General features: G+C 36.3%; 1 protein-coding gene across 5 annotated transcripts in view; it reads left to right on the top strand.

Moving 5' to 3' along the window:
• Nucleotides 1-10,638, top strand: part of AUH (AU RNA binding methylglutaconyl-CoA hydratase) — a 146,077-nt gene extending 135,439 nt beyond the window's left edge. For 4 of the 5 annotated variants that reach the window (XM_039852173.1, XM_039852172.1, XM_039852170.1 and 1 more), the window contains 4 exons: nucleotides 623-810; nucleotides 4,192-4,242; nucleotides 5,751-5,798; nucleotides 10,031-10,638. In XM_039852173.1, coding sequence (XP_039708107.1) covers nucleotides 623-810; nucleotides 4,192-4,242; nucleotides 5,751-5,798; nucleotides 10,031-10,108 — 365 coding nt within the window. In that variant the 3' untranslated portion in view covers nucleotides 10,109-10,638. The remainder of the gene's footprint in view (nucleotides 1-622; nucleotides 811-4,191; nucleotides 4,243-5,750; nucleotides 5,799-10,030) is intronic. The other variant, XM_039852171.1, reaches the window with a different exon arrangement.
• Nucleotides 10,639-12,108: the final 1,470 nt, after the last annotated feature.

The raw sequence follows: 12,108 nt of genomic DNA, 5'->3' as shown, positions 1-12,108 counted from the left end.
TAATGAAATCCCAGCCTCATCACTAGAAGATATTGGAGTGACTATATAGATGGATCTAATGGAGCAGTGTCTCGAGAAGATTAGTAATTACACCGAAAAAGTAAACATTACCAGGACTAAGCCTGTTTTCATGAGCAATTCTCTACTTTTATTTTTATTAAATTAAAGTTAGTTTACAAGCCATTTGTTATAAATGATTCTTTTAAAGCACATGAGTTTAATTTCTCAGAATTTGGTAAGTTTTAACTAAACTGAAAGAAAAGTGCCAAGCTTGATAGACCTGTCATTTCTCTGGCAAATGGGCTAAGGGACAGTATTGCTTGCCCATTGCTGTGCATCTTACGATTCTTTATATAAAGATTGTGGATTTAGTTCAGCTATGTTGAAAGTATTAGTGCCAGAATAACTTAATAATGATAGAAGATTCTCAAGTGCTTTTTGGTATTATTAATTTTATAAACTAATTAAAAAATTAGATTCTTTTTTGAAGTAGTTTTCAGGTTACTAATTTTGACATATAAACTTCTGGCCCTGGTTTATTTTTATAAATGAAGAAATAAAATATTGAAATATTGAAACTAAATCAAATTATTGCCTGCGTTTTCTCTCTCCTATTCTGCAGGGGGAACGCAACGACTGCCTCGCGCCATTGGGATGTCCTTGGCCAAAGAGCTCATCTTCTCTGCACGTGTGCTCGATGGCCAAGAAGCCAAAGCAGTGGGCTTGATTAGCCACGTTTTAGAGCAGAACCAGGAGGGCGATGCTGCCTACAAAAAGGCCTTGGACCTAGCGAGAGAGTTTTTACCTCAGGTATTTCTAATTACGTTTCTATTTTTCTCTTTAGGCAACTTCTATAGCAAATTGACAAAAACAGCAATCATCTGACATATTCATGATGCCTTTGGCTTGCTTTTCAGGTAGAAAAGTACATGGTAGTTGCAAAACTAGAAATAGTATACTAGATGAAAAGCCTAGTATTAAAAGCCTTCAGAATTAAAATTAAGATTTGATGATGGTCTGAGGCCCATACTATAGCTGTACGTTTATAATATCACAAGCATGTTTGTCAGGTGTCAGAACTTCTTAGCACCTTAAGTTCACCAAGTGAATCTCTGACCTGAGCCGTACATATTGAGAAGAATAGCAATGGATAGGCTGTCAAACTAGATCACCCACAAGCTGAAGAACAGTGAAATGAATAAGTAAGGAGAGCAAGAATTCTTTATGCTAAAGTGGGCTTTCACTGTGATAGGTTAACTTGAGATATGTTCATCTTACTGTGTTAGTTTTTGCGATGATGTAGGCATTACTCTAACTCCTTTGGGAACAATGTACTTCCTTACAATTACACTTTTAAACCTGGAATTCACTGTACTTTTACTCATAGACAACAGTTGTCGTGTATGATATTAATAACTGTGCACTGAGGGTCCTGTTTTTAGGATTTCTTTGTCCTCACACTCTTTTTGGTATATTTTTCAAATATTCCTTTCTTCTGAAATCATAGATTAAAGGATTTTTGCTATGTAAACAGTTAGTGTTTTATTTTTATCCTTAGTAGAGTTTTAACCTTTAACCCCCTCTGACCATTTGCGGAGTCATTTAACTCAAACAGGATTCGTCATCTGTGTTGGGGCCATAGATCCTCCCAAGAATCTCATGAACTCCCTTTTTACAAAGAGGCATATACCCTCCATATTTGTTGCGCATCTAGTTTTGCATCCAGTTTCAGAAGATGTTCTTGGAGTTCTTTGTTGTCAAAGGTCAGGCCTGCTGTGGCACACCTGTCTCGAGAGCTGTCAGGTGGGGCCTCACAGTTGAGTTGGTTTCTGAAACTATGCTGCCTGGTGTTGATACTTCAGTCTTTCTCAGTTAACCAATGAGCCATAAGCTCTTTCAGGCAGGGCCTTTCTGCAGTTTATTTCCCATGTAAGGTAACACAGAGCCTTAAATTCTGAATTGATGGAGAGAGAACAAATAGAAAAGATTTTTTTTTTTTTTTTTGCTTTTAGGGGAAAAAATGGCTTTCATGGTAACTTTGATATTAATATTTCCCCCAAATAATACAGAAGTAATAGTTTAAATATTGGTTTAATGACTCCCTTTAGCTTAAAACTTTGTGACCAACATGTCTCAGTTGAAATAAAGGGGTGTATTTAAGCAAAATTATGGCATGATTCCAGTTCTGATATTTATAGCCTCTCCTGACTCTGGACGTGAGTGTTCAGCTCCCTGCCCCAGAGCTGCACCCAGGAGGCTCCTTAGCTCCTTGGCATCCATGTGGTTCCGATTCCTTCTCTCACTCCTGGAAACTTGCTCTTTTTTCTGTGATGCTTAGTGAGGTTAATGCCATCTCTGCCCACAGCTCACCCTGCCTGAGAGCCTCCCCTTCTCACCTCCAGTCTACATCCAGCTTCATTCCATCCAGTGGTAAACCAGGCTGTCATTATTGTCTCTTTTGTCTGAAGGACATGCCTCTGAGAACGTTAATTGCTAAAATTAATTTTTCTCCAGGTCAAGGGAGATGTTGAATGACATCAGAAAGTGTGTAACTGTGAAACTATGCAAAAGTTAAAACACAATTTGAAGTGGAATAATCTTTATTTTTATAGTCTTCGTCACTAAATAATTACTCTTCCAAGTAATTTAAAAGCTTCTATAAAATGAGTATTTCTATGTGATTTCTGTATTATATGTTACTTCTATATTTCTGTCTGAGAAAAAAGTTTTATATGGAAGAAGGCACTGGTTTTATATTTTGTAAGAGAAGTTGATTAAGCATTATATCTGAGAGTATTCTCATTTTTCTATTTTTCCAGTTTTCTGAACTTGCTGGCCAAAGTATGGTTTGCAGGCTAGCAGCCTGGGTGTCCCCTGGGCACCTGTTAGACAAGCAGAATCCCAGGCCTGTCCCAGACCCTGAAATCTTCATCTACATTGTAACAGAGGGCTTAGGGATCCGTATAATATGGAATTTGACTAGCACCAAGACAAGGGTCACCTGATGACAAAAGTGAATGGAAAAGGTTCTCACCGAGTGGAGCACTGTGTTTAAAAAAAAAAAAAAAAAGAATTGATTATCTTAAAAAAATGATACTCGTATGTGTTCCAGACATGCAAATCACACTTGGAAGAATTCTAACGAAGATACTTGTCTAAGCCTTGGAAGATTGTGGTTTCTGAAAAACATTTTTAAGCATATGACTTAGGAAGAGAACTTAGGTTAAAATTGGTAATCAAAAGCGCTAGATAGGAGAAAATGGCATTTTTCATGCTGTTATGCATTTATCTTTCACTTATTGGAGTCCTTTTCTGTGCCTGTTATCTAGACCCTACCAGAGCCTACCTTGCATTTTAATTCAAAAGACATTTTAAAATATACCTTTGAATTCTATTGTCACACAAAAACAATTTTTAGGAATTTAGAATGTGAACAAATGACTAAATTCCATCTGGAAGATTGTGGTTTTCTAAGACAAAAGTAATGTTTTCCTTCTCAGAGAACACCCGCTTCCTTCCTCTATGACCCTCACACATCCAAAAGGACTTATTTGGACTTTTAACTTTTGTGTGATATGGGAACACTGCCCGGAGGACACGTCTTTACTATACATCATCGTCGTGGTTAGTTATTGATGCCTAGGGAGGAAAGACAGAGCCAGCAACTGAAACACTGATGTTAAACCCCATGATGACGATGATGTTTGAATGCCATGTTAACCTCTAGCATCAGCCTCATCTCCAGCCCAAGCTCCTGTCATACTACTGACTGGTGTGGTGTCATGCCAAACACTTTGTCTCCTTTTCTTTTTCCTACTTCTAGGGAGATTTGCAGAAGTCCCATGCTAGACACACACCACCCGCTGACCTCCAAGCATACAGTTTGCCGTGCCAGTGTTCTGTGGAATCTACCTAACTTGCTTATTCAATAGAGTTGCTACGATTGCTCTTTAAGACTTTGCAAGGCCCCTGAAAGAAATTTCTCATCTACTTGAAATTAATATAAAATAATATTGAACGTCAACTTTAATTGTAAAATTTAAAAAAAAGTTTCCTATCAACTGCATCTTATAACCATTGTTATTTCTATGCCATGGATCCAGCAATAGGAATTTCTGAATTTTGCTGAGATGTACAATGTAATTTGCATAAATGATAATTAGAATCCCTTTTTTCTAATTTGAATTTTAGGGACCTGTTGCATTGCGAGTGGCAAAATTAGCGATTAATCAAGGGATGGAGGTAAGTTCCTTAATGCTTGAGTTGGTTGTTGGAGTAGGTAGTGGAGACTTAAATGAACCATGTTTACACCTCTACATTATATTTTAATGGTCTAAATATAGCCGTTTCAATGCTACCATGACTGAAAGCTGCTGAGGTTATTTTTAGCTACATCATTGATTTCATTCTGCTTATAGCTATTGTTAATTCGGTATTATAGTCACAGAATTTGGTAATTTCACTGATGCCCTATAACTTAATGACATGCTTGTTAGTTTTGCCACTGAGTTAATAGATTTATTGGCTTGTAGTTCATAGAAAGCCAAAAGAAAAAGGCCTTCTGTATATTCTCAATACTAGTATTATATTATTAAAAGAAATTCTGAACAGAACTTCCTGACTCTCTCCACCTTTAACTTCTCAATCAATGTGCTTTCTACAGGGAGACACACATAAAACAAGGCAGGTCTGTAGGGTGTCCTGGGATTACCTTAGGGAGGTGGCTCCAAAGGAATGGAGCGTCAGACCAGGGAGGGATAGGCAGGGCAAGAAAGCAGTGCAAGTAGCCAGTGACATTGGGCTTTTAATTACAGCACTTATGTTTTTGTGAAATTATGGGAATTTTGAAGAAAGATGCTTATTCCTTGCACATGCAAAGCCCACTGTATTATCCTGGGCTTCATAACAATAAAAAGATTGAATTTGTTAGCAATAAATGCAGTTTTAAACATTTACAAAGTATTTGGTTTTTAAAATCTTTGTAGAATATTAAAATACTTACTAGCAAACACTTTATATGATCCTTACTATGTACCAGGCCACACACACACATACACACACACACACACACACACACACACACACACACACACCCCTCATTTTATTGTATTTCACTTTATCGTGCCTCGCAGATACTGTGTTTTCATGAACATCCAGGCAAGATCTTCTACCAGCAAAAAGATTATCACTCACTGAAGGCCCAGATGATAGTTAGCATTTTTTAGCAATAAAGTGTTTTTTAATTAAGGTATGTGCATTGTTATTTTAGACATAATCCTATTGTACACTTAATAAACTACAGTACAGAATAAACATAACTTTTATATGCACTGGAAAATCAAAAAATTTGTGATTTTTATGTGATATTGCAGTAGTCTGGAACTAAACCCACAATATCTCCAAGATATGCCTGTATATTTTAGATACCTTATAGAGTCTTCACCTAGATTAACTGATTTAATCCTCACAGAACCTTCAGTTGCTAGGTACTGCCGTTAGGTCCTTGTTCAGATCTGCCTCTCTGAGGCACAGAGTGGTTGAATAACTTACCCAAGGTTACACAACTCCCACATGGTGGAGTCAGAATTTGAACCCAGGTGGCCTAGTTCTCCTGCTGGTCTTCTGATTTGCTGTATTACTTCAAAACATTCTGTTCTTTTGGAATAGGGTTATTAAATTTGAATTTACATTGCGTATACTATATTTTAAAAAGTAATTCCTGCTGAAATGAAATATGTTTTTATCCTCAGGTCGATTTAGTAACAGGGTTAGCCATAGAAGAAGCTTGTTATGCTCAGGTATGTAATACAATCACATTCAAAGAGGATACCCCTTAAAAAATATGCTTATCTTCTGTATAAGTCAAATGAATTATATATCACTGACCAAGACTGCACTCATACCTATTCCAGAATCATGCCAGATGGGTTGAAATTTGTTGTTTCTGCTGTTTGACTGTGACCAGCTCTTATGATTAATTTTGTTCCACGTACTAGTGACTCTCGTCTACATAATTTAGAAAACTCTTAGAATAATTAAATTAGTGTCGTTCATGCTGTTGCTATTTCTCTGGCTCGTGTACTGCTTTGCAGGTGTGACTTGAATCCTCGCTGTAGTGTAGAGAGGTCGGAAAAGGGCAGCAGTGAGCATGTGCCTGCTGTGGAACATAGGTGTTGGGGACTCGTGTGCTTTTCCTGGCTTTCTCATCCTTCCCTCCTGCCCACTGAAAGTTTACTAATTCAATTATACTGTTTATTTATTTGTACACAAATTAGTAGGGCTTTTTGTAGAGGAAGAAATAATCCATCTGTCCCTTTCACTCCCCTTTCCTTTACCTCCTCCCCTTCCTTCTATTTTTCTGAAAATTGTAACTTTGTTTTAGGGCACCTAAAGTAGCAAAAGGATTTGTTTTGCCTTTCCTGAGAGTTAGAAACTGTACCAGCTCACATTTAAACCTTGTTATGAATTAGGAGTGATAGCTAGAGTGTTACTCTGCCTGGTGTGTATATATAAACCACCATGTGTCATTGATGAGCACATGCCATGAATGAAATAAATTACAAACTTCTCACAAATAGCCTCAGAGTCGGAAGAAAAATTTTAAAAGCATATTTGCCCTAAATCACACCTTATCAAGTGTAAAGGAACAGAAATCATATGAAGTATTCTGTCAGACCACAGTGGAATTAAATTAGAAATCAGTAACAGAAAGAAAGGTGGAAAATCCCACCTATTAATCTTTTTAATGAAAGTTAAACAACTCACTTCTACATGACACATGTGTCAAAGAAGTCTCAAGAACTAAAAAACATGTTTGAACTAAATAAAAATGAAAATGAAATTTATCAAAACTTGTGGGAATACATTGAAAGCAATCTTAGAATTTATAACATTGAATGCATATATTAGAAAAGAAATATCTAAATAATAAGTTTCTACTTAATTATAAAGAGCAAATTAAATTCAAAGTAAGCAGAAGAAAATAATAAATTTTAGAGTAGAAATCAATGAAATTGGAGATTAAAAAAAAAATAGGAAAAAGTCAACAAAACCAAAAGTTGGTTCTTTGTAAAGGTCTGTAATATTGACAAACTTTTAGCCAGGCTAGCCAAGGTGAAAGAGAGAAGATAAAAAGTTACCAATCTCAGAAATGCAAGAAAGACCATCACTAACTGATCCCATGGACATTGAAAGAATAATAAAGGAATACTATGAACAACTCTTTGCCCACAAATTTGACAACTTAGATAAAAATGGAAAAATTTCTTGAAAGAAGCAATATACTAAAATTCACACAAGGAGAAATAGGTATCTGAATTGTCCTACGTTTGTTAAAGAAATTAATAAATAATAAATTTCCAGACTAGGAAGCACCAGGCCCAGGTAGTTTCACTGGTGAATTCTACCAAACATTTAAGAAGAAATTATACCAGTTCTCTACAGTCTTTTCCAGAAAATAGAAGCAGAAGGGATACTTTCTAAAACTCATTCTATGAGGCCAGTATTGCCTTGATACCAAACCAAAGAAATTGCAAGAAAGGAAAACTGCAGTCTGTTATCTCTCATGAACATAGATGTAAAAGTATTACATTCAACAAAGTATTAGCAAATCAAATCCAAGAATATATAAAAAGAATTATATGCCACAACCAAATAGGATTTTTTTCTAGATAGTCAATGGTTCAACACTTGAAAATCAATTAGTGTAATCTCCCACATCAATAGGCTGAGAAGGAAAAATCATTCAATTAAGAGATGCAGAAAAAGCATTTGACAAAATCCAGCACCCATTTATGATTAAAAACTCCCAGACTATGATTAGAGAGGTACTTTCTCATCTTGGTAAGAACTTCTACAAAAAAACCCATCATACTTAAGATCGGGAACCAGACAAGGATATCCCCTCTTACCCCACACCCTTTCAACATCTACTAGAAGTCCTAGCTAGTATAATACAACAAAAAGAAATAAAAGGTATACAGATTGGGAAGGAGGGAATAAAACTGTTCATAGATGATATGACTGTATGTAGAAAATCCCAGCGAATCAACAATAACAAAAACTCACACAAACTTATAAGCAATTTGAATAAGATTATATGATACAAGGTTAATATCCAAAAGTCAGTTGTTTATATACCAACAATGAAGAATTGGAATTTTAAATTAAAAGCATAATGCCATTTATATTAGTGCAAAAAGAATTAAAATACTTAGGTATAAATCTAAAAATATATATAAGATGTATAGGAAGAAAACTTCAAAACTGATGAAAGAAGTCAAGATCTGAATAAATGGAGATGTCCCATGTTTATGGATAGTAAGACTCAATATATTAAGTTGTCACTTCTTCCCAATTTGATCTATAGATTTAGCGAATCCCAGTAAAAATCTTAGCAAGTTACTATGTTTATATCAGCAAACTGTTTCTAAAGTTTATATGAAAAATTCAGAGACCCAGGCTAGCCAACACAAGATTGAAGAACAAAGTCGGAGGACTGACACTACCCAACTTCAAGCTAATTTTAAAGCTACAGTAATCAAGACAGTATGGTGCTGGCAAAAGAACAGACAAACAGATCAGTGGGACCAGGGAGCCCAGAAATAGACTCATACAAGTATAGTCAACTCATCTTTGACAAATGAGCAAAGGCAATTCAACAGAAAAAAGATAATCTTGAAAACAAATAGTAATAAAGCATTTGGACATTCAGCTACAAAAAAAAAAATCTAGACATAGAGCTTACACCCTTCACAAAAACTATGAAACTTTTGGAAGATAATGGAAAATCTAGGAGACCTTGGGTTTGGCAATGACTTTTTAGATGTACCAACAGAAGTATAATCTACGACAGAAAAATATTAATGTTTGACTTTATTAAAATGAACAACTACTTTGCAAAAGACTATGAAGAGAATGAAAAGACAAGCTCCAAACTGGGGAAAAATCTTTGCAAAACACATGTCTGATGAAGCACTCATTTCTAAAACACACAAAGAACTTTTTAAAACTCAACAATATGAAAATAACCCATTAAAACCCCTCACCAGAGTAGCTGTACAAATGGCAAATAAGCATAGGAAAGGTGCTTCACATCATATGTCATTAAGAAATGCAAATACAAACAAGATACCACAATTTGTCCATTTCTTACAAAGCTAAATGCAGTCTTACCACATGCTCCAGCAAACATGCTATTACGTATTTACCCAAATGAGTTGAAGACTTATGTCCACACAAAAGCCTGCATACCAGTGTTTATAACAGCTTTATTCATAATTGCTGAACTTTGAAGCAACCCAGATATCCTTCAGTAGGTGACTACATTAACTCTGGTATGTCATACAGTGGAGTACTATTCCACAATAAAAGGAAATGAATTATCCTGCCACCAAAAAAAAACAAAAAACCAAAAAAAAACATGAAGAGACCTTAAATATATATTGCTAAGTGAAGGATTTCGATCTAAAAAGGCCGTGTACTCTGTGATTTCAACTGTATGACATTCCGGAAGAGGCACTAGGAGCAGGGCAGGGACGAATAGGTGGAGCATAAGGGATGTTTAGGACAGTGAAACTATTCTGTATGACACTGTAATGATAGATACATGACATTATATATTTGTCAAAATTTATGAAATATACAACAGTGAACCCTAATGTAAATTAGGGACTTTAGTTAATATATTGATATTGGTTCATCAGATGTAACAGATGTACCACACTCATGCAAGATGTTTATATTATGGGAAATGGTGAGAGTCTTGAGAATGTCTGTGGGAACTCTGAACTTTTGCTCAACTTTTTATAAACCTAAAATTGTCTTAAAAATAAAACCTGTTAATTTTTAAAGTATATTTGAAATGGGGAAAAAAAGCATTTTGGAATTAGAATGATAAATTGGGCCATAGAATTATTCAGATGACTAAAAGATTTTAGATTTTTCGATTGTATTCTAATCAGTTTTCTTAGATAAAAGTTGTTAATCTTTTACAGTTGCTTTTACAGATAACATGTTTTGTTTCTCTTAGACTATTTCCACGAAAGACAGACTTGAAGGTCTTCTGGCTTTTAAGGAGAAGAGGTCCCCTCGCTATAAAGGGGAATAAAAGAGACAGCAATCTTCAAAATGGCAGTGTAATAAACGTACTTCTGGAAATATCTTTTAGATCCATGTATGCCTCAGCACCTGGAATCCCAGTGACCAAAGTAAAGAGTGAGTTAGCTGTACATTGAATTAAATCATCTTGAGTCTGACCCTATGTGTAGTTTGTTCCAACATGTATCCTGTCATATTCACTCAGATTTGTAAAGCTAGTAATGTATACTGTCAAAACATAGATTCAAAATTAGGTAGACATTTAAAAATATTTCCTGCATATGAGGCTTTCTGTTGTTAATTTTTTAATGTGAATAATTTATATATTGCACAACCTAGGAAATAATGTTGATCGTATGTCTACTGTGCTGCAATACAAAAATAAAATTATTTCTATATACCAAAAATGTGAAGTTATACCAAATAAAGTTTCTAAGGAATTATATACACATGCACACACATATATCTCAAACTGAAAAAGGAATTGACAGATTCTGAATGAAATTTACCAAATATAAATAAAATTAGTAAAAAGAAAACTTGAGAATTTTTCTCTTACCCCATTTTCGAATCGAGTAAAGCATTGCATGTTGATTTGAGAAGAAACCACCTTTCCATTCTGGTTTTATCAAGTGACCTCTTTACATGGTCAGTCTTAGCATATAGTGTGGATGGTGGCATATTAATCCAGGAAGAGACTGAGGCCAAAGGCCTGGAACCATGGTCTTTGTAAGAGCTCCTAGCATGTAGCCTGGCCCTCTGGCTTAACCCAGAAAGGAAGCAGTGCAGCCAGAGTCGGCCCACGGAAATGGGTTGAGGTTGCTGATTAAGAGTGAAGTGGAGCCTGCTCTCTGCTCCCACTCCCCTTACTTGCCTCTGATTTCGCTAATAAAGAGGTGACCACAACAACCCTTTTATCCTCTTCTGACAGACTCCATGCTTTCACACATGGAGGAACCTTGGGCAGGTCAGAGTTGATACAGCCTTGCCTGGGGCAGATGTGAGTGAAGTGTGTGGAGAATAGTGAACTGCAGAATTGAGTGTGGGCAGGGTGGAGAACACGAGAGCTCTCTAATGAACTTGAGCACCTTTGTTTTATATTCATTTTATCACATCAGTCTGCCTTCTGACTGTGTCCGGGGCTGGGTCCAGCAGTGCTGGAGAAGCCCCACTTTTCCGGGATGTGCACCTCATTATTTGCAGGCCCTGGAGTGCCCCAGTGTCCCCAAACATGGCAGCTGTGCTTCCTTGCAGTGGAGTCTAATTTGGCATGTGGGGAACTGCCTGTTCTGTGCATTCCCACATTCGGCACTATGGTTTCCTTGCTCTTGGTAAGTATGTAGATTTTCAAACTTTTTAAGTCACTGAAACTTATTTTTGAATTTGGGAAATTTAACTCTAAAAACCTGAAAGAGGCGAACATGGATTTGCCATTAGCTGATGTCTACTCTGCCAGGAGACTGTCCTCAGGCAAGCACTATGTTATCACCTGCCCTGCTGACTCTATGGAGATTTGTGATGACTGTTCAGCCAATCGTCATATGAAAGGGGTTATTAAAATTCAAATTCAGCTCTCTGGTGATTATATCTGGTGGTATGTATACTTCACTGTTCATTTCACGCAGGATAATTTGCAAATAAAATGCTGGTCCTTGTCATAGTCCTTTAAAGGCGTCAGGGCCATTTTGTTCTGTGACATGTTCAAATGCCACTCTCATTTTAACTGAGTAGGAAATAATTATAATGAAAAAACATTAAGCGTGTGCTGAATGACTCATCTCTCCCGACTTGGAGTCATAGTCTGATGTTGATCAAGTGCCATTAAATTTCTTAACATGTTCTAATTAAGTCAGTGGAGTGTACCTGAAAGCAAAGACATCATCCTGTAGTGACTTCAAATACTACAGACACGTAGCAAGAAAAGAGTGTCTGTATAGCCATTTGCCTTTCACTTGGTTTTCTCTTAAGCAGAGTGGCCTTGGCAAGGGGTCCAGTTCCAGCAGCTGGGTA

Source organism: Pteropus medius, unplaced genomic scaffold (genome assembly GCF_902729225.1).
Source record: "Pteropus medius unplaced genomic scaffold, Ma_sr-lr_union100, whole genome shotgun sequence".
NCBI lineage: Eukaryota > Metazoa > Chordata > Mammalia > Chiroptera > Pteropodidae > Pteropus > Pteropus medius.
Note: the sequence above shows the minus strand (reverse complement) of the source record. Positions and strands in the feature narration are given on the sequence as shown.